The following is a 21,422-nucleotide window of genomic DNA, read 5'->3' as shown; positions in this document are numbered from 1 at the left end:
CCATGTCTGCCCCCCTTCTCATGCCACATATCAACCATCTGAAACTTAGCAGTAATGAGCCAGAACGAGGTAAAGAGTATAAACTAATTATCTCCGAATAGTGCTTCATACCCAGTCCAAGCAAGACCTGCTGGCTCTGATACACGCAAGACCAGACCCTAATGAGAAATTAAAAAAAAAAAAAAAAAAAAAAAAAAAGACTTGTTTCAGCTAGGTTAGTGTAAGTGGCAGAAATGCTATGTCTGTTCAGTATTTGTCTGTTCACACTTTGTGAAGACAGAATTACACTGAAACTTCTGGAGAAACACTTGGAGCTGAAATTGTGAATATATAAAACTTAGCTTTTTCTCCCCCTCTCTTTCTGTGCCCTCTACACTGCATTTGTGTCAAAAACGTAAAACTGGCCATGAGCTGACGATTATGTTGCCAGAAGTAAGCAGTCAGTGGAGCACTTGCAGTTTCAACCAGTATCCCCTTGCTCTGGCACATCCTACATCCTTTTCTCTCATAAAGACAGGAAGAAAGACAAAGGGTTTATTAGAGCTTTTTTTTTTTTTTTTTTTTTTAATAGAAGAGATCAGCAGTTTAACGAACACTGGTTCCAGCCCAACACTGTGACGTCAGTGTAGTAATGCTGGACAAACAAACACAATGGAGAAAAGCATTCCCGTGACTCTGTACGTGCAGGGTGACTGTTCTGAGGGGAACTTTTTCACACCTGCTCAGACCACTCAGATGTTTTAGTTCATCTTCTTGCGCTTCCTTTGGTTCCCTGATGTCTTTAGCGCAGGCAAGGGGAGAGACAGTGTGCCAAGCATGTGGTTCTGATCATTCTCAAGTCCTGGCAGCCCTTTTGCCTTGGAGATCTTCAACCGCATGGCCTTTGCAATGTCCATTATCCTGGAAAACACCAGAGAAACACTATGTCAGTGGGGCAGACAGATCTTCTGGGACAGACACCATACAAAATACGAGCAGCCATCCACCTCATGGAGGGAAGCCACAAGCAGGATGTCTGCTCTGCGTCTCAGTGCCACCGTGGGGACAGAATCACAGAATGTTAGGAATTGGAAGGGACCTTGAAAGATCATCTATCTAGAAGCTGGAAGTATTTCAAGATTATGAGGCAGAGCTTTGCTGCGGAGGCTGAAATGCTACCAAACTGCACAACAACCTCAGAGAGCATAAGCGTGAGAGAGAGCACCCAATGGCCAGCTGACTCGGAAAAAATAATGCAGCTCTCCATTTTTCTGTGAAGAGATGTTACAGCTGCTGCTGCAGGCAGCCCATATTAGATTCCCAATGGACTCATCTTTCATATGTAGCACAATGGAGGGAATCTAATACAGTGAGAGCATCTCCCTTCAATTGCTGAAATTCAGCACCCCTACATGTGAAGGAAGGGTCTTGGCTGAGATCTGTAGTGTGATGGGTTTGGGCAAGAAGTCACAAGCCAGAACATACCTGGAGGTTTGTCAACAAACAAAGTTTGTCTGAGAGGAATCTAGCAAGGAAGTAAGTTATCTGGCCTTTGCTGGTGCCCTGAGAACACACAAGCCCCAGCACCCTCCCAGATGACTTTATGGCTTTGAAATACAAACAGATTCAGATGGGGAGAGATGTCAGGTGTTCTTCAACCAAACCTCCCACTCCAAGCAAGAATCATCCTGTGGCTAAGTGAAGTGTCACAGGGACATGTGCCTCATCTCTGTTTTTCCAACAAGTGATTGCCTCCCCCACCTTTTTGTCACTAGCATCCTATAACCTGTGCTCCCAGCTCCAGTACAGTGTTTAAGATCAAAACCTTGGAAAACCTGAAATTAAAAAAACAAAAACAACCAACTAACTTGTTTTAAAACAGATTACAAAAAAAAAAAATAAAAAAAATGGTAACCAGCACCAGCCAGCCCAGTTAAAATAGGTATTAGTTATCTAAGAGCAAAGAGCAAAATTGCAGAAAAAATCAGAAGTTGCTGCATCAGGTCTGACTATACAGTTTGCAAAACCCAGATGGGGCTAAGGGCTCTGGTAACTTTCAGTTTTCCTAGGATCTTGAGATTATGTCCCTCAACAAGAAGGCCCAGGATACTCTACAACGACTTTCTCTGTTGTAGGGAAGGGCTTTTGACCATTTGCAGCTCCTCTACAGCAGCATCGCCTCTAAAGAATCCTGATAGAAAAGACCAGTACGGTTGAGCTAGGCAGTAAATGTGCTTAAGAGTCACCATGACTCACAGAACAGGATGGGGTGGGACAGAGATGCTGAACAGCTACTAACAGGGCCACCTGACCCATTCCCAGACAGTATTAACAAGCTGCTTGTTGAGCTGATGTCTGCTTGTTGGGCAATTTCCCAGAAAGCTCAGCAGACTGGCTGATTAGTTCTGATCAGTTCCTGATTTATTCTTCAGGGACCAGAGAGATACTACAGTGCAAACTGTAATGAAAGAATTCTTGGAGACAGAGGAGCCGGAGGAGGCTCTGGCTGACACCTGCTGGCATAAGCATGCCTTGCAGCTAACAGCAGATACACCACTTGGCAGGGGAATAATTATGTTTCTACAGAAAATTAAAGCCTAGGGAGCAACTTTCCAAAAAAAATCTAACACAGCAAGCATTGTTTGCCCAGTTGCTTATTCTGCAAGCTTGTTTCTACCCACTCATAACCTCTACCCTTGGCTTGGCACTGGGAGGAGTGGCAGATACAGCAGAGGGACGTGCTGCAATCTAGACTGACTTTGACAAGCTGGAGAAGTGGGCTGACCAGAATCTCATGACGTTCAACAAGGAAAGTGCAAAGTCCTGCACCTGGGGGGGAACAATCCCAGGCATCAGGACATGCCAGGGATCACCCAGCTGGAAAGCAGCTTTGCAGCGTTTGGAGGCCTAGGAATCCTGGTGGATACCGTGCTGAGCATTAGTCAGGAACGTGCTGTCACTGCAAAAGGCTAACAGTATTCCGAGCTGCATTAGGCAAACTGTTGCTAGCACGTCAATAGATGTTGTCCTTACCCTCTACTCGGTGCAGGTGAGGCTGCACCTGGAGTACCGTGTCCAGTTCTGTCCCCTCTCCCCAAGGGAGACACGGACATACAAATGTGGTCCAACAAAGGGCCACAAAGATGATGAAGCGACCAGAGCACTTCTGCGAGGAAAGGCTGAGAGAGCTGGAATGGTTCAGCGTGGGGAAGAGGAAGCTCAGGGGGATCTCATCAATGTCTGTAAACAGCTGAAGGGAGGTTGTAAAGAAAATGGAGCCAGGCTCTTCACAGTAGTGCTCAGTGCCAGGACAAGAGGAAATGGATGCAAACTGGAGTACAAGAAGTTCCCCTTCAACTGTAGGAAGCACTTCTTCACTGTGTGGGTGACAGCAGTGAAATATGTTGCTCAGAGAGGCTACGGAGTCTCTCCAGTTGGAAAGATCTTCAAAAGCTGTCTGGACGTGGTCCTGGACAACTGCCTCTAGGTAGCCCTGCTTGAGCAGGAAAATAGGGCCAGATGACCTCCAAAGGTCGCTGCCAACCTCATTCAGTCTGTCATTCTGTGGCAAATCCTTATTTCAAATACTATGGCCAACCTCTCCCCAATTCTCCCAGGAGCATGGGATTACTCCATGTTACCACCAACTTACTATCTGACTGTGAGACAAAAACCTGTTTCAAGTTTTCCTGTTGCAGTCTGCTACAAAGCTGAGCTTGCACTCAGACTGGTACCTAGCAGGGGCCAGAACTCTGCAGAAAGAAGGCGTATCAGGGACAGGAAAGTGAAGAGTGATGAGACTTGTCAGGGAAGAAACGGGGCTGGGAAGCATTTGGGTAGCTTTTCTGCTAGAATCTGCCCCAGTTGGCTGTTTGGGTGCTGCCCTCCTCAGTTTCCCTGCCTGCAATGTAGATGAATATCCTCGTAATGCACCTGAGGGTGCATTGCAATAGGCACCATCACAAAGCTTGAGATGTGTAACCACCCTCGTTTACAAGCAGTAGGGCTTGAAAAGAAAGCTTCAACACACTCAGAGTCCAATTATAACAAAAGGTTCTCACAGCAGGTAACACTGTGTAACACTTTGGTGCGAGAGAGGCTCCAGAGCTCTCTTCCCTGGGGGACTGTTTGTATGAGGACCGCGGGCATCTCAGCAGGTATGAACAAACATGATGACTCACTTGCTTTCATGGAGCTTCATGTCATTCTGCAGGATGGTGAGGTCTATTTGGAATTTGTTAATGTGCAGAGCCAACGCGATGACGTATGCTGCGATTTTAGTCTTCATTGATGCAGAGATTAAATTCTGGACACTGAAGGGCAAGAGGGAGAACACATGAAATATGGAGTGTTAGTGAACCCAAAACACAACCCCCATGAGGTACAGAGAGAACTGGAGCCTGTTAGCGATGGCAGACTTTTCCTAGACATGAAAAAAGAGCTTTAAGCAAGAAATATCCCTGTTCATGGGGACCTCAGACTTCTTTGTGCTTCTCACTAGCTGCTTATGTTTCTGTTCAAAAGCAAAAGCCTCTGGAGTTGTTTATTGCTTTATGGCCTTGACAAAATCACCCACTAATGACACTTCTGTCTCTCTGGCACTCTGATTCCTTGAAAGAGGAAAGCAAAGAGAAGCTGCTCTGAGGGTATTCAGTATAACTACTAATGGCTACTTAAATAGACAGTCCACACAGAGCAAATTTGGAAGCATTTATTTTGATTGCTCACCAATAGTTTGAGTCCTCATAGACAAATGCTCGCCCATTCGGACCCAGAATCTCTGTTAATTTCAGTCTGACTGCAACAGTGCAGCTGCATGATGGCTGAGCAACAGCAGTTACGCCTCTTCCATGCAGAGCCTGTTGACTCCTCAACTGCAGGAAAGGCACTGCGGCAAGAATTAGAATACTATTCACCCTTGCCAGTATTTTGGTGCTTCCTCTCAACAGGACGACTCAAAACATTTATCCAGATTTATCACTGCTTAGTTATAAAAGGCATCCATCATAAGGTAGCAACCAATGGCCATCTGGTCAAAGGCATCCTCCAACAGCTGCCTGAGCAAGTGTCTCTGATACTGCTGGAAAGGATGAGCTTCCCAGCCCCTAGTCTACTCCTGTCACGAGGTGATGACTTGTCTGACCTCCATGGCAGAGCGAGAACCCATCTTACTGCAACCAGCTTTGCCACTGCTGGCTGGGTAATGCTTGGGCAAAACTTAAGCAGAACTCTTCGTCCTGTAAGCATACATGTGCAATGGCATGAGTTTCTGTACATCAACCCGCACTGGTCTCAGCCCAGGGGTTAAGCAGCACAAATCTGTATGTGGTTTGGTCTGCGTAGGTCTGGAGAATTCAAGTAAGTTGAGTCTACTTCATGCAAAAGCATCCCTTTTATGTTATTTAAGCTATGCGAGGGTAAAAGAAGCACCATTATTTACTGCTCTGCCTCTGTCCCAACCCTACTCTGAGGTGGTGGAAGAGCTGGCACAGCTACCTGTCAGCTGCCTTGGTTTACAGTAAAAAATGTATGTGTAGACAGCTACCCATTTCCTCCATGCAGCTGAGTGAGCATATGTTCTCCTATCCTGCAATCAGGGAGCAAACTCCAGAAACAGACAGGCGTGCCATTTGGCCAGGCTAGCTAAATTCACAGGCACAGGCTTTTGCACACATGACTCTGCCTCTCCCAGTCACATTTTAGACTTGCACTGTCCACAGACTGTCAGTCATAAAACAGTGAATACACAGTCCAGGGTGCTACTCAAGAAGCTTCTGCTGTCTTCCATTTTGGTATATTTCCCAATAATGACACCATGGCCCTCCAAGCTCAATTCTGCTATATCTCAACCTCTAGAATATCAAAGCAAACAAAGTTCCTTACCTGCCATTGTTGTAGGTCAGTGAGGTGAAGTTCTTCATGAGTTTCCTGCTAATAATGTGTGGACATTCAGGACCCATCGGATCTAGGATAGAAAGAGCTTTTGCAGTGAAATAAGAGGCACGTACTCTTCCTCATAATGTCCATCAACCATCATAATAGTATGTTCCTGACTACAGCATTCATGACCTCTACCCAGGAATGCAGACAAACTAAAAAGAACCTGCACGCTTGATTTCTGGGTCTAATCAATTTTCAGGTAAGAGAGGGGCTCCTAACAACTTTTGTTGTTTACTGCAAATGGGATGTCCCACCTCAATACGAGACAGATTAAAATAAACATGTACACGTGCAACTACACAAACCTTTCTTTTAATAGATTCCTGTCTCTTTACAGATAGTCCTGTCAGATAGATGATTAAAACTAAAACCACATTAACAAAGTCCTATTAGCACCAAACTAGTCATTTTCAACATCCATTTCAAGCCTCCTCAACTAACTCCTACAGGATGACTCCTTTGTCTCCAGCTATGCAGGAAGATCTCCACAGACAGGCTTACCCTTTCCTCACACATCATTGCCCTACCTAAAAAATGCTACCATTGGAGTTTTCAGGACTGAGAATGAGAATCACATACTAGAGTTCTGTGAAATATACCAAGACCTGAAAATCTCAACCAAAATATTTTGTATGGTGTTTTTGAAAAAAGCAGTTCCTGCCATTTTACTGGGATTCACACAGTGAGCTGTGAAGTAAGGGATAATGAAAACCCTGATACTGAAGAGAACAGAGAGATATATAAAGTATGTATTGTGTACTGTACACCTCTTGCATCTGGAATGTAGAAGCTAGATGAGAGAGCTGACAGTTTCCAACTTCCCTACTCCCAAAGTAAAGCTTGAAAACATAAAACATGTCTGAACTACAGAAACCATAATGTATCAATAAACAAAAACAAATCTCAAATTCCACTCTAAGAAACCTTATCTCCTACAAAGAGGATCTCATGGTGCCACTCTGATGTGTGACTGTTAGAAAGGGACTGAAAAGGATTAGACATCCATCTTCCAGCAGATGCAGACCTAATACCCGACAACAACATGCAGATCCTCAACCTCACCATGACATATGTTGAACTAGAACTGCTGCAAGTGGCTGCTTATTGAACAGCTAACTCTGGGCAGCTGTATTGTTTTCTATTGCACTCATTGCAAACCAGGTTCCAGCATGTAGCTGAAAAGGTGAAGAGCTGAAAACTGTCTTACGCTTCTTCTTGATGACTTTCAGGAAGCTGAACTTAATAAGGATGTCCAGGAACCACAGGCATCGGGCTTTGTGATCCCTGCTCTTCTCATCAACAGGGAGGAACTTCAGCTCCTCTAAGACAAAGGAGCAATGGCTGAAGAGGAAAGAGAGAGAGCATGAGGACCAAAGAACCAGGGACTATCTTACTTACCCGAACAGGACACAGCAAACCCTTGACTGCAATGCACAGCTGTTTTAGGTTTTTAGGTGACTCACTGGAACAGGTTTCCCAGAACACGGACAACCAGAAGTTCACAAGGCTGCTCTTTGAGTACATTTTCTGTGCCCACAACATTCAGCCAGGCCTTTTCAGTGTGCAGCCACTGTGCAGGCCCCTGTATTGTAGGATCTGCAGGCTCACTATGGGGCACAGACACTTCTACTTAGGCATGGGCAGATGGGAAGCATAGGGAGTTTGTTTGCTTACTTTGTTTGTTGCCCAGTAACAGGACCTAACACACAAAGTGTACTTCTGTGTCAATTTGCCAAGCCACAGCAACTTCCACACCAAGACAGTAATGACTTGCTGGGGACAGTGTCTGGCCACAGGTGTACCATTCTCTGCACAGCTCCATGGTCCTTTTTGTACAAACTTGCCTCCGGTTCCCACTTTGGATTTATCCCCTCTCTTCTTCTGTAATCAGTTCCCAAAAGGGCAGTCACACTGTAGTGCACACCACCTCCTCTCCCGTACAGCTCCCTCCATACTCCACAAAGGCATGGAGCTGCTTGTTTGGGTCAAATGTCTTCCCTCTGGACTGGAAAGATCAGCCAATCAATACCCATATGGGGGAGCTGGTCCCATACTGGGAAGGTGGTAGCAGCTGCCATCCTGCACCTCAGAACTGCAGTTTCTCAAGGCCATCCCTAACTATTAAAAGGCTGCTTGCAGCAGTATTACCTTTTCTCTTCTGTTTTCTTGGTGACTTCTTCTGGAGTGATGTTAATAAAGGCTGCTGCTGGACCCTTCAACGCTTCAAACTCTGCTGGGGATAGAACTGGAAGGATTTTAAAGAAATTCTAAAGTAAAGAACATGAATACCTTCTCTCCTTTCTGGTAAGAGCAGCCCATAATAAGATGTACTCTCTTCACTCTTGCCATAGGAATATGTGGGGAAGGAAAGTGGGGAATGAAATTATAAATAAGCAGGATGTAATAGCAAGACTTGGAAGTTGACCAATAAGTCTCTAAAGGGCTGTGGCTCAACCACAAATCATTTCTCCTACGTTTCTAACCTCATTACTACTCTTAGCTGAAGTACTTCCAGCAGGGAGGGGCATGGCATCCTTCTATTTGTAGGAAGGAGGAAAGATAGCAAACTTGCAGGCCCTAAGTGTCAATGCAGTATGCCCCTGCTCTCTCAGCTTTTTGTTTGATGCCCACAGCCTGGAGAAGGGTCACAGGTCAGCAAGAGAGCACCCGAAGAGCAGCGCAAAGGAAGTGCACCCACCGCAGCCTGTAAGTCAGCTTCACTGGGGGCCCAAACCAAATGTCTCTATGCTAACACAGGTAGCATGTGGAATAAACAAGAGTTAGAGATGTATGCACAGCTGCAGGGCTTTGGCACCGGCATTATGAAGACGTGGTGGGATGCCTCCCATGACTGGAGCGTTAGGAAGGAAGGACAGGTACGGGAGGGGCCATCGCCCTCTATGTCAGTGAGCAGCTGGAGTGCCTGGAGCTGGGTCAGCATCACAGAGATGTCAGGGACAGGGAACATTATAACAGGGGTCTGCTACAGACCACCTAATCAGGAAGACCAAGCAGAATGAGGCTCTCTATAGACAGACAGAAACAGACTCACGTTTACAAGCCCTGGTCCTCATGGGGGACTTCAACCACCCTGGTAACTGTTGGAGGGACAGCAGAACAGGGCAGAGGCAATCCAGGAGGTTCCTGGAATGCACTGATGACAACTTCCTTCTCCATGTGATAGAGGAGCCAATGTGGAGAGGCGCTATGCCAGACCTCATTCTTACCAACAAGAAGGGCTGGTGGGAAACGTGAAGCGCAAGGGCAGCCTTGACCACTGTGACCATGAAATGGTGTGGTTGTGCATTCGGAGGGCAGCAAGTTCGGAGCACAGCAAGCTCGCTATCCTGGACGCTGGGAGAGCAGACTCTGCCCTCTTCTGGGATCTGCCTGGTAGAGTAACGTGGGACAAGGCCCTAGAAAGATGTTTGATATTCAAGGATATCCACCTCCTCCAAAGTCAGTAGCGATGAATCCCAACAAAGAGGAAGTTGGGCAGAAACACCAGGAGGCCTGCATGGATGAACAAGTAGCTCCTGGCCAAACTCAAGCAGAAAAAGGAGACCTACAGTGGGTGGAAGCAAGGCCAGTAGCCTGGGAAGGATACAGACACACTGTGCGAGCAGACAGGGATAAGGTGGGAAAAGCCAAAGCCCTGTTAGAATTGAATTTGGCCATGGACATCAAGGGCAACAGGAAAGGCTTCTATAGGTATGTCAGTGATGAAACTAGGACTGTGGAAATCGTGGGCCCTCTCCAGGAGGAAACGAGAGACCTGATTATCTGGTATATGAAGAAAGTTGAGGTACGCAATGACTTTTTTGCCTCAGTCTTCAGTGGCAAGAGCTCCAGCCACACAGTTCATGTCTCAGAAGGCTAAGTCAGGGACTGGGAGAATGAAGAACTGCCCACTGTAGGAGAAGATCAGGTCTGAGACCAGCTAAGAAACCTGAAGGTGCACAAGTCCACGGGACCTGAGGAGACGCATCTGCGGGTCCTCAGGGAACTGGTGGATGCAGTTGCTAAGGCACTGTCCCTCGTATTTGAGAAGTCGTGGCAATCCGGCGAAGTTCTCACCAACTGGAAGAGGGGAAGCATAACCCCCATTTGTAAAAAGGGAAAAAGGAAGACCCATGGAACTACAGGCCAGTCAGACTCACCTCTGGACCAAGCAAGATCATGGAGGAGATCCTCCTGGAAACTATTCTAAGGAATACGGAAAATAAGGAGGTGATTGGTGACATCCGACATGGCCTCACTAAGGGCAGAACATGCCTGACAAATCTGGTGGCCTTCTACAACAGGATTAAAGCATTGGTGGGCAGGGGAAGAGCAACTGACATAATCTACCTGGACTTATGCGAAGCATTTGACACTGTCCTGCACAACATCCTTGTCTCTAAATTGGAGAGACACGGATTTGACAGATGGCCCACTCAGCAGGTAAGGAATTGGCTGGATGGTCGCACTCAAAGAGTTGCAGTCTACAGCTCAATGTCCAGGCAGAGATCAGCAATAAGTGGTGTTTGTCAGAGATCAGTATTGGGACCGGCACAATCTAACACCTTTGCTGGCGACATGGACAGAGGGACTGAATGCATCCTCACCAGGTCTGCTGATGACTACAAGCTGTGAGGTGTGGCCAACACGTTGGAGGAAAGGGATTCCATCCAGACGGACCTGGACAGGCCTGAGAGGTGGGCCTGTGCAAACCTCATGAGGTTCAACAAGGCCATGTGCAAGGTCCTGCATCTGAGCTGGGACAATCCCAAGCATAAATACAAGCTGGGCAGAGAATGGATTGAGAGCAGCTCTGCGGAGAAGGACCTGGGGGTGCTGGTGGATGAGAAGCTCACTATGAGCCAGCAAAGTGTGCTTGCACCTCTCCTATGAAGACAGGCTGAGGGAGTTGGGATTGTTCAGCCTGGAGAAGAGAAGGCTCCAGGGAGACCTTTTAACAACTTTCCAATACCTAAAGGGGGCCTACAGGAAGGCTGGGGAGGGACTCTTTCTCAGGGAGAATAACGGCTTTGAACTCAAAGACAGTAGATTTAGGTTAGATATAAGGAAGGACTTCTCTACTCTGAGGGGGGCGACACACTGGAACAGGTTTCCCAGAGAAGTTTAGATGCCCCATCCCTGGAAGTGCTCAAGGCCAGGTTGGATGGGGCCTTGGCCAACCTGGTCTAGGGGAAGGTGTCCCTGCCCATAGCAGGGGAGGTGGAATTAGATGGTCTTTAAGGTCCCTTCCAACCCAAAGCATTCTACAATTCTATGAAGGTTCAGCTCAGTGCTGCCACGTGCCTGACTGCACTCTCTCCCACATGCCAGAGTACTGGCATCAAGCATACAGAAATCAGAAACCACACTCTGCTACTGAAAAAGATACTGTCTTCAAACTTGTAAACATGTTCCGGTTTGTCGGCATCTTCATGACAGGGAGGCAAAAATACGGACATGTTCTGTACATCGTCTTGGGCCACATCTTGGATCAAAGCTTAGGAGAGAAGTAGGAAACAAAATGGCATTTAGACCATGCAGACAAAAACTGAACGAATATGACCACACCCAAATACTTTATTGAAATTCAAGTCAATTTGGGGGGAGGAGGGGAGGGTTGGGTCAACACAAGTTTAGTTTAAGTGGGAAACAGAAGCTGAAATGGAGTTTTAAAGACTTATCTCACTGGGAACAGTGACAAGGAAAGGTCACAGCTCTTTCTCATTTTGTTTGGTTAGTGCCATGTGTGGGTACAGAAGGCATTCTAGGAGGCTCAGAGAGGCTGAGAGTTTCTAATTTGCCTGTAATGTACTCAGCATGCTGCCTTTTAGCCTGGTGTCATCACTTCTGTAAGAACTTTCTACTCTGCTACTTTAGATTCAGAAATGCTGCTCCGGACTAGGCAAAACTGGCTGCTGCTGCTACACCTCTGGCGTCTAGCATGAGCAGGAGAACATTGTTTTGACACCCTGGGTTCCATTGGACACCATCTGGCCCAGCACAACACACAGAGTACAGTGCATATAACACAAGAACTGAGAGCTTTCATGTCAATGAGAGCTGACCAGTTTTAGTAGTCTCTCTGGCACAGGCTGCACAAGGCGACAGAGATGCAGCCTCACCAGCACCAATAGAAGGGGGTATCAGCTGTCCTTGAAACATGAGCTCAGTGTGATACTTGGGAGAATTTTTCCTACAGTAGTGGCAATAACTAAGACCATGGCAGGTACTTTTTCCTGCCAGCTTCTCCATAGCAGAGGACCAAGTCTATCAGACTGACTCAAGACAGCACTTGGGATAGCACATGATGGTGCTGGGACCCAGAATAAGGCATAGACCATTTTCCACACACACGCCACTGTGAAGCCAGAGTACAGCTCACCTTAATGAACATCAAGCATCTCTTTTCAAGCCAGGTGATTTTACTGCCTTTATGCCTCTAAGTGGACTTCCAGAACACTGACAAAATATGGGCAGAAATGGACACTGATGACACATGGACCTTCCCTTACCCAGGCAACTCCCACACTAAGCCTAGCAGGATCAGAACGAAGCAGTTCCTTTTCCACCAGAATGACCTGTGATTTCCTCAGCACGTGCCAATTTCAGATGTTAAACCAACAGCTTCATTGCTTACTACAAGAAAAACCCTTTCTTCTTCCTGCCATACTTGGCAACAAACAGACAGAAAAGCACATCTAATTTTCTTCAGTGACACCTCACACAACATTCTTACCTGTTACTCCTTTTGCATCTATAACATTTGCTGCTGCTTTTGTCACAGCTGTGTTAAGAACATCATTGCCCACTGCGTTCATTCGTCGAGAATTCAGCGCTCGCTTCTGCTTGCTGGTGCCAAAGGCCTCAATGCACAAATCCACCTGTGCATGAGAAAGACACAAAGGACTACACACTGCTGAACTCAGGACGCTTTGCATCCAAGAGGAAAACCCAGCTAACCACCGTTTATCCTACATTTTTCAAGAAAATTTCAAACATATCACTGGAACAACCCAACCACGTAACAAGCACTGCAACAGAGGAGAGGAGGGTAGGAAGTACCTGGAACTGTAATCAAGACTGAAATAATTATCAAAATGCTGCTAACGCTAGGCACTAGTAATGTGCTGTCTCAGACCTTGAGTGCAGAGAAAGAGGGCTGAACCCGCACATTTACACTGCAGTAAACGAAGCATCTCAGTCTCAGACAAGTATCTGTCACTGTCAGCTGGATAACTGTAGCAGAATGTGGTATGGGGTTTCAACCTTACCTTCTCCCTGAAGGATTTATTCTGGTAATCCTTTGTGTCATCAGGTATTACATTATCTATAAAAGAACAAAAATTAGTAGGCTTGGCTTGCAGCAGCTGGGAAAGCACGCGTGTTTGGCACTCCTTAAGCTCTAAGCCATCAATAAAAGACTAGCCTAAGAATTCTATGGGACTTTGTCAATTAAAGAACACAGTGAATGAGTATGGACCTGGATCAAAGAGGGAAAGGCAGCCCAATTTTTGCTACAAAGTCTATGAGCATGATGCATAGATGGAAGCAAGAGTCATGTCCTGTTGCACAGAAAATAGATCCCTGAAGACCATATTCTTCGGCCAGGTTATCCTCCTGGCTTCAGTAATAAAAATGTGTTCTGCTGAAGAAAAGCTGTTTTCTTTTTCAGTGATTCAGTCCCTTGACCTGGCCATTTCCAGGCTTCTCTCAGCAGGGCCTACATAGACAAGGCTGCATTTGTTCTGAGCAGTGATAACTTGGCTCCCAGCTCTGGCAGTCCATCCCTCCCATCCCTACTGCTCCCTGCTTAAGCCCCGTCCTAAATTTCAGCTATGACCTTCCTTCTCCCTCTGTTTATCATGCCATGCTGTGCCTTAGAGGGAGTGTGTAATGTATCCTCCTTCCTCCATGCTGAGGGGATATGGCAGAAACAAGTAAGAAAGGGTAGCTGAGGAGAAAACAGAATTCAATGCTGTCAGTAACAAAGCAATCGATAGCTGAATGTATACCTGTTTCTAGGTCACTGTGACTATGGTGCTAGGGTTAAATACAGTATCTTCCTACCTGACAGCAAGGGCTGCATGTTGAATATTTCAGCATTGTAGACTTCCATTTGCCCCGAGTCCTTGTTTAACACACCAACAAAATACCTGGGGAGAACAGGGGCAAATTATTAGCAAGAGACAGCCCAGTGCAAGTGATGTTTTAACATGACATGGGGCAGAGTTACATGTATTACACATCTCCTGCCAGTTCTTTTGCATTGCAAATACCAATTTTCTAAGAAAATTCAGAGTTTCAGTCAAAAAAACAAAAAAGTTACCTTGAGGTAATACATTTATAGACATACATGTTTTCTATACATGCACAGAGGTGTATATATATATATATATAAAAGACTTGTTGCTCTAGGTAAATGTATACATCTTAAATCAACTGACTTAGCTTCACAATGCACAGATCAATTGTACGTGCCTGAGTGCTAGTTACTACTTTCTCCTGTCTTTTCTAGTATGGTAGGTTTGTAGTATTTCTAGTATTGGTTTCACATTGCTTGTAAAACTTGTGTTCCCTGTGTATGCTCCTCTGCTTACTGCAAGTCACTGTGAGCCTAAGTCCTCATAGCTCAGAACTGAGCAATAAGCAATAAAGTATTCACAAAGACAAAATTTTGTTGCAAGTATTTACTCAAAAAGTAACAATTTACAACAGTCCTGAAACTGAACTGTACATTCCTATGCTGTCCAATCCTTTTTGTAGCAGTTAGCAAGTAGCAGCTGCAAAATGGCAGAATGTATGCCAGCTGGTATTTCCAGTTCAGAGTTTTCCTTCCTTCTGCTTAAAACAATTTTTACATTAAATCATACTTTGGTTTGACTATCAGACCATTCCTATGGGTCTACTACTAAGAATATGTAAAACAATCATAAAAGCCTAACAGCTACAGTACTTTCAGCAGTATGTCCTACTTTATACAATTATGCTCAGTATTTCTGCACAGCCTGTATGTTGGAAACCCCACAAAGTTGTCATAGTATTTCTGCTTTCACTGAAAGTTTATTAAGGTAAGCTTACTGTCTGGCAGGATTACACCTGTACAGAGATTCACGGATTTATGTAATTTTGTTTGCGTGCTTTTGCAGACAGGAATGTGACATCAAATTCAGAAGTTTGTTTACCCAATTTATCAATAGACCTACAACCATTGCTAAAAGTATGCTCCACTTCAGCATCAGAACTGAAATCATACTAAATTCCACCGTTTCACTTAAGGATTCTTAAAAATGTTCCTGACTAGCAAATCACTTTATTTGGTATTTAAAAAATAGGATTTATTCCTCCTTTCAAATGTTGGTTTATTAAGAAATACCACAGAGAAGAGACAGGCAGACAAATTGAAATGTGGTACCTTTCATAAACTTAGTTAATTCAGTTGTATATACATGTGCATGCTACCTTCATATGCCAAGTTTCCCTGCTGTGCCTCTTTATCTCTCTCAAAAAGCCCTATGAGCAACTATGAGCACACTTGTCAGGAATGGTCCATGGTGTTCCTACCATTATTTATAATAAACAATAAAATGAACACAATTTCAGCTTGTTTCATTTTCATCTGTCTTGTTTACAGTTGTTTCCATTCTGCTTTTTGCCATTCCACTTTCTTTAGAAGCCTCGTCTGTTCGCCCAGAGGGGTCGTTCAGCTTTCTTTGATGAAGGTGCAACATTACCTTTCTGAAGAGTTTCAATCGCTTCATGCTCTAGCACCTCTGATAGAACCAAAGGCTCCAAATGAATACTGCTTTGTTCACTAATGTCTGAACTAACGGATTCAGGTTCATTTCTTTTTCTCTGGAACTGCTCAAAACTAACATCTTCATCCAATGTTAGTTTTAATTCCTTTGCACTGATTGCTGAAACTGTAGTTTCACCCAAGTTTTGTACTTTAGTCTGGTGAGTCGAGACACCATCATCTGAACTTTGGCAAGTTTTCAACTCACTTTCAGCATGAATATATTTTTGTTCTTTGTCTACTAACTGTGTGTTACTATCTGAATCACAACGTGCTCCTTTCTCTTGCAAAGAAATCTTGGAGATGTAATCACGGAGTTCCAAACTGGGAACATTTTTTGTACCTGAGAAGGATGAGTTTTCTTAAATCTTTTCAACTGATGCAACTTTTTTAGTTTGATTTCTATTGCATTCTTTTGTTTCCTCTGAAGACTTATGCTCTTGTTTGCAAAATAATCCCAAACTAGACTGGGTTCAATTTGCAGCTCCACAATGATATATTAGTGAGCCAAGGCAGTACAGAACACCTGCTCACTTTCAACTCCCTCGGATACTTGTTCAGCAGTTGGCAAATCTACAGAAACGTCCTCTATAATAACTTGACAAGTGTGAGTATGGCTTTCACTCACATGTGTGGCCATGCTATCTAAGCCAGAACCATCAGTCAGAAAATCACAGTTAAGACATGGTACAGTCACACCTCATAGCTCTCCTGAATGCTTCTTGTAGAACCGAAATCTTTTACTTGGACAGGCACTGAGAAAAATCATCATGTGATTCGCACAGGCTTTGCTATAGCTAGTATCATATCTGCATAAATTACAACGGACATATGTAGGAAAGTGGCTTGCAAAACCTTTTATTTCTGAGTAACGCTCAATGCACTTGTGAGCTCCCAAACAATACCTTAGATTGTGCAGTGCTGTATTCATAACTTTTTTTTTGCTGCTGCTGTTGGTCCATGCATTTTGCTTCTTCGATGTAGTTGTCGGTTTTCATTTTGCTTTTATTTGTATTAAATGTTATGATTTCTAGTGGTTGTATTTTTAGCTTTAGGTGATAGCTGAAATGTGGATGCACTTATACTAACAGAAGGTCCTGACTGAAGAGATCCAACAGATGCTCGAATAGTAACCATTGTTCCAGGAGGCAATCCTAACTGTTTAGGTTTTCTAAATGTTTGGTGATGCTGAGTCTTGTGATCCATTTTTTCTTTGCAAGCCAAAAACTGCAGTCTGCACTAGTGCAACAGTATATTCCTTTTTTCTGATGCCTCATATAATGATGCATGTATGGTGCTCCGATTTTTATTACTTTGAGGCAAAATGGGCACAGCAAACGTTTTGTATTCTCATGAACTGTCCTGAAATGTGTTTCTACATCAGAAAATGTATCTGAGGATCTGTAGCTGTATACCTGGCAAACATACAGCATTTCACCTGGCTTATGATTGTCCTTCATGTTGCAAAAGAACTTGCTCTGTTTCAAAGGATAATCCACGGCTTTTACAAATATTAGATGTTTCGTAAGGTGTGTGTGTACTTTCAGTGTGGCACTGCAGCTGGAATGGGGTGGGAAACTGATGGTAGCAGTGCTGGCTGGTGGTGTGGCTTTCCCAGATTTCACAGCTCTGCTTCTCAGGCTCGAAGTGATGCTTCACATGGTTCATAAACCTTATGTTATTTTTAAGAACTTTCAGACAGTTGAAGCACTTAAATGTTTTACGAATCTTCTGCTCCTGTTGTGCCTGCTGGGTATCACCTTCACGTTTCCCATAATAGAAGTTGTTAACTAACATGATCAATTTTCCTTTCTCAGATTCATTGATCTTGCGTGTTGTACTCAAACATTCTGTTTTGGCCACTCGCAGAAAGAAATTATTTACCGTATCTGGACAACAATACTTCACATGATTTTTTTTTATGTATGCTGGACCGGTGGCCCAGTGTGGTACTGTGGAACTCCCGAGCTCTGTCTCACACCAAACAGTATACCAGATGTTTTATCCATAATGGAATCTTGATTATTACAGGCCGTGTTGTTACAGTACTCACTGGCCTGGATACAGGTTGAGCCACTACAGGAACTGTGATATTTCTTGGTACTGGCTGTGTCATCATTGGATTGGTTACAAGTCTGCTAGCAGGCTATCTGCTAACAGAGCAGGCCCACAGAGGGATCTGGGGGTTGTGGCTGACAGCAAGTTGAGTATGAGCCAGAAGTGTGCCCTGGCAGCCAGGAAGGCCAACCGTATCCTGGGGTGCACCAAGCACGGCATCGCTAGTCCGTTGAGGGAGGTGATTGTCCTGCTCTGCGCTGGTGCAGCCTCACCTGGAGTACTGTGTGCAGTTCTGGCCACCGCAGTACAAGAAGGACATTAAACTGTTGGAGAGTGTCCAGAGGAGGGAGACGAAGATGGTGAAGGGCCTAGAGGGGAAGACGTATGAGGAGCGGCTGAGGGCACTGGGCCTGTTCAGCCTGGAGAAGAGGAGGCTGAGGGGGGACCTCATCGCAGCCTATAACTTCCTCGCAAGGGGGAGTGGAGAAGCAGGCACTGAGCTATTCTCCTTAGTCACCAGTGACAGGACCCTAGAGAATGGTGTCAAGCTGAGGCAGGAGACGCTTAGCCTAGACATCACAAAGAAATTTGTCACTGAGAGGGTGGTTGTACACTGGAGCAGGTAAGTAGTCACTACTTCCCCAGGGAAGTAGTCACTGCACCAAGCCTGTCGGAGTTGAAGAAGCAATTGGACTGTGCACTTAGTCACGTGGTCTGACTTTTTGGGTAGACCTGTGTGGTGCCAGGAGTTGGACTTGATGATCCTTGTGGGTCCCTTCTAACTCAGGATATTCTATGAATCTGTGATAAGCAGTGCCTTCTGCTCTAGAAAATGGGTGAAACAAGTGCTGGCTGAGGATCTGGCAGCAGTCATTGATTTTTCCCACTCAGAGTAAATCAGACTGTTTGCTCAGCTGTGGTTCCTGCTTTCACACCAACATCTGCAGCTGTGAATTCAGTCTTAGGCTGACAGCTGCTGAGATCTATGAGAATGGGTACACTGCAGGAAATTGTCATGAATGCAGGTGAGGCAGATGTGGGAGGAAACAAACTAGGTTATACGGATAAGGTGGAAAAATTAGAAGGGAAATCAAGAAACAATGTAATTAGTTGTTGCCTGCATGTCTGGTGATCCTGAGGCATATGCAAACCTAATGACCAACAGATAATCTCAGTTAGCTTGCCTTGTTAGTTTCCATAGCTCAGGATTTTCAGCGGTACAGGCAGGTACCACTTAAACAGTTAAAACTCTCTCTGAATACTATCAAGTGATGTGAAGTGTTGAGAAGTAGGAGTGCCAAATCTGTATAGAAATACTGCTACATTGGTGCACATGTCACAAAACATATAGAGCATTATCTGTATTCAGTAAACTCCTCTCTCCAAACTCAAGAAGAAAAAGCTCCTTGAAGCCTTGTTTCAGCTATGCCATCTTAAGACTGCTGAACTCGAAGGGCCAGCTCTCTAGTCTAGTTTCAGTTCTCAGACAGAATAGACTAAGCTTAGCATCTTCTGAAGTACTGTCTGCCAGGGATGCAAGTAGTTCATTGTAAAGAAATTATTCAGAAACCATGAGCACTGGAACACTAATGTCTGGAAGCACCTCCTCTTCCTACTGTTTTTTACAACTCTGCTCTTCACTGCCGCACTCTACCCATAATTTAAGGAGTCAGAGTAGTGAGACTCCTGAAGCTAACAGAGCATCCAGTGCAGGACGAGTCGAGCACATTCAAAGAGCAGAGCGCATCGCACCAAGAGCCTGACACACACATCAAGTACATTTCAGACTTCTGTAGGCTAGTAGGGCAGTAATACGCATCAAAGGAAAAAAGAAATACCTTTGGGTATAACAAGGCAGAATTATTTTGTCACTCTGCACATTGAAGAGGATCTTTGTGCAGAGTATAAGAAAGGTCTCATACACAAAATACTTCTTAGGAGGCCAGTGGGATCTGTCTCAAGGCTACAAAGGTCACCTTCCTAAGCCAGGACATGTAAAGGCTGGTGAAGGACCTGGGAGTGATGGTGGATAGTCGGCTGAATATGAGCCAGCAGTGTGCTCAGGTGGCCAAGAAGGCCAACGGCATCCTGGCTTGTATCAGGAACAGTGTGGCCAGCAGGGCTAGGGAGGTGATCGTCCCCCTGTACTCAGCTCTGGTGAGGCCGCACCTCGAGCACTGTGTTCAGTTTTGGGCCCCTCGCTACAAGAAGGACATGGAGGTGCTTGAGCGGGTGCAGAGAAGGGCGACGAAGCTGGTGAGGGGTCTGGAGAACAAGTCCTACGAGGAGCGGCTGAGGGAGCTGGGCTTGTTCAGCCTGGAGAAGAGGAGGCTCAGGGGCGACCTTATTGCTCTTTACAGATACCTTAAAGGAGGCTGTAGTGAGGTGGGGGTTGGCCTGTTCTCCCACGTGCCTGGTGACAGGACGAGGGGGAATGGGCTAAAGTTGAGCCAGGGGAGTTTTAGGTTAGATGTTAGGAAGAACTTCTTCACTGAAAGGGTTGTGAGGCACTGGAACAGGCTGCCCAGGGAAGTGGTGGAGTCACCATCCCTGGAAGTCTTCAAAAGACGTTTAGATGTAGAGCTTAGGGATATGGTTTAGTGGGGACTGCTAGCGTTAGGTCAGAGGTTGGACTCGATGACCTTGAGGTCTCTTCCAACCTAGAAAGTCTGTGACTCTGTGACTTCACCAATGCTCCCTATAGCCCCGTGCGGTGCAGCCCAGCCAGCTGCCGAAATTCTCTCTGTGCACACTGCGGCCTCAATGGGAAATTCTGACACAGGTTTCAGGAAAGCGACCAGAGACGCAGCATCCGCGCCGTTCCTCCCCTTCCACCTGCCGCAGCCCCGCCGGGTAAGCCGTACCTGCACAGCGAGCTTCCCCTCGCAGCGCCGCTGCCGAAGTTGCTTCCCACGTACGCCAGCCGCTCCGTCTGCGAGACCTGAAGCGCGGAGGCAGCGTTACCCGAGCGCGGGGCTGAGCGCCAAGGGGCGGGGCGGGGCGGGGCGGGGCGGGGCGGGGCTTACCACGATGCGGCGGCGCCTCCCGCGTGGGCTGGCGGCGGCGCTGCTGCGGTAGAGGCGGAAGCGGAGGGCGGCGGGGCGCCGCAGCTGCCCGTTGGCGAAGGTCACTGCGGGCGGCGGGGAGAGGCCGTCAGGGCGCGGCGGGCGCCCCCCCCCGCCCCCCCTCCCCCTCCCGCTCCCCCTCTCCTCCCTCCCCCGCCCCTCACCCAGCAGCGCGGGCTGCTCCGCCTCGGGGTCGCCGCGGTAGCTCCAGGTGGCGGCCGCCATGCCGCTCGCCGCCCGCCGCCCGCCAACCGCCGCGCGCCTTGCTGCCGAGTAAGGGCGCCGCCGATTGGCCGCTGGGCCAGGCGGAGGTGAGGCGGGGCGAGGCGTCACTTCCGCCCGGCCGCGCGGCCGCCGCAGCGTAGGGCAGGCGGGGCGGAGCCGAGCCGAGCCGCGGGGCCGAGGAGCGGCCGACACCGCAGCCGCGCTGCCCCCGGCCCGGCCGCCGCCGCCGCCTCCTCCTCCTCCTCCTCCTCCTCCTCCTCCTCTCTCCGCCGGGGCCCGCGGCTGGGGGCGGGGCCCGCAGGTGAGCGGCCCGCGGGGGGGGGGGAGTGGGGGGGGGCCGAGGCCGGGAGCGGGGCGGTGAC

At 46.7% G+C, this 21,422-nt stretch overlaps 2 protein-coding genes and 1 pseudogene across 3 annotated transcripts; all 3 read right to left on the bottom strand.

The window, feature by feature from the left end:
• Positions 1-544: 544 nt before the first annotated feature.
• Positions 545-21,141, bottom strand: POLR1E (RNA polymerase I subunit E). The gene is made up of 12 exons (XM_082782750.1): positions 21,000-21,141; positions 20,797-20,900; positions 20,635-20,711; positions 13,987-14,072; positions 13,191-13,246; positions 12,656-12,800; positions 11,309-11,416; positions 8,068-8,164; positions 7,127-7,260; positions 5,863-5,944; positions 4,161-4,292; positions 545-900 (listed from the first exon to the last, which is right to left on the bottom strand). The coding sequence occupies exons 1-12, from the start codon at positions 21,058-21,060 to the stop codon at positions 741-743; spliced, it is 1,242 nt and encodes a 413-aa protein (XP_082638876.1). The 5' UTR covers positions 21,061-21,141; the 3' UTR covers positions 545-740.
• On the bottom strand, positions 14,766-16,352 carry LOC309889770 (zinc finger protein 280D-like; annotated as a pseudogene). Its single transcript has 2 exons — positions 16,247-16,352; positions 14,766-16,151 (listed from the first exon to the last, which is right to left on the bottom strand). The product of its transcript is annotated as a zinc finger protein 280D-like (transcript).
• On the bottom strand, positions 15,993-17,713 carry LOC309889769 (zinc finger protein 280D-like; the record flags this gene model as incomplete). Its single annotated transcript, XM_082782799.1, is given in 3 exon segments — positions 15,993-16,953; positions 16,956-17,170; positions 17,172-17,713. Coding segments are annotated over 3 exon segments (984 nt in total), but the record flags the coding sequence as incomplete, so codon positions are not given.
• Positions 21,142-21,422: the final 281 nt, after the last annotated feature.

This window comes from Aythya marila, assembly GCF_965140915.1.
Source record: "Aythya marila genome assembly, chromosome: Z".
NCBI lineage: Eukaryota > Metazoa > Chordata > Aves > Anseriformes > Anatidae > Aythya > Aythya marila.
This window is presented reverse-complemented; position numbering and strand designations above follow the sequence as displayed.

Excerpts from the sequence above, each read along its gene's own strand:
- POLR1E (XM_082782750.1), bottom strand. The coding sequence starts at position 21,060 with ATGGCGGCCGCCACCTGGAGCTACCGCGGCGACCCCGAGGCGGAGCAG. Across the intron at positions 20,901-20,999 it reads GGAGCAGCCCGCGCTGCTGG|TGACCTTCGCCAACGGGCAG; the intron begins GTGAGGGGCGGG and ends CGCCGCCCGCAG. Across the intron at positions 12,801-13,190 it reads ATAAATCCTTCAGGGAGAAG|GTGGATTTGTGCATTGAGGC; the intron begins GTAAGGTTGAAA and ends TCTCATGCACAG.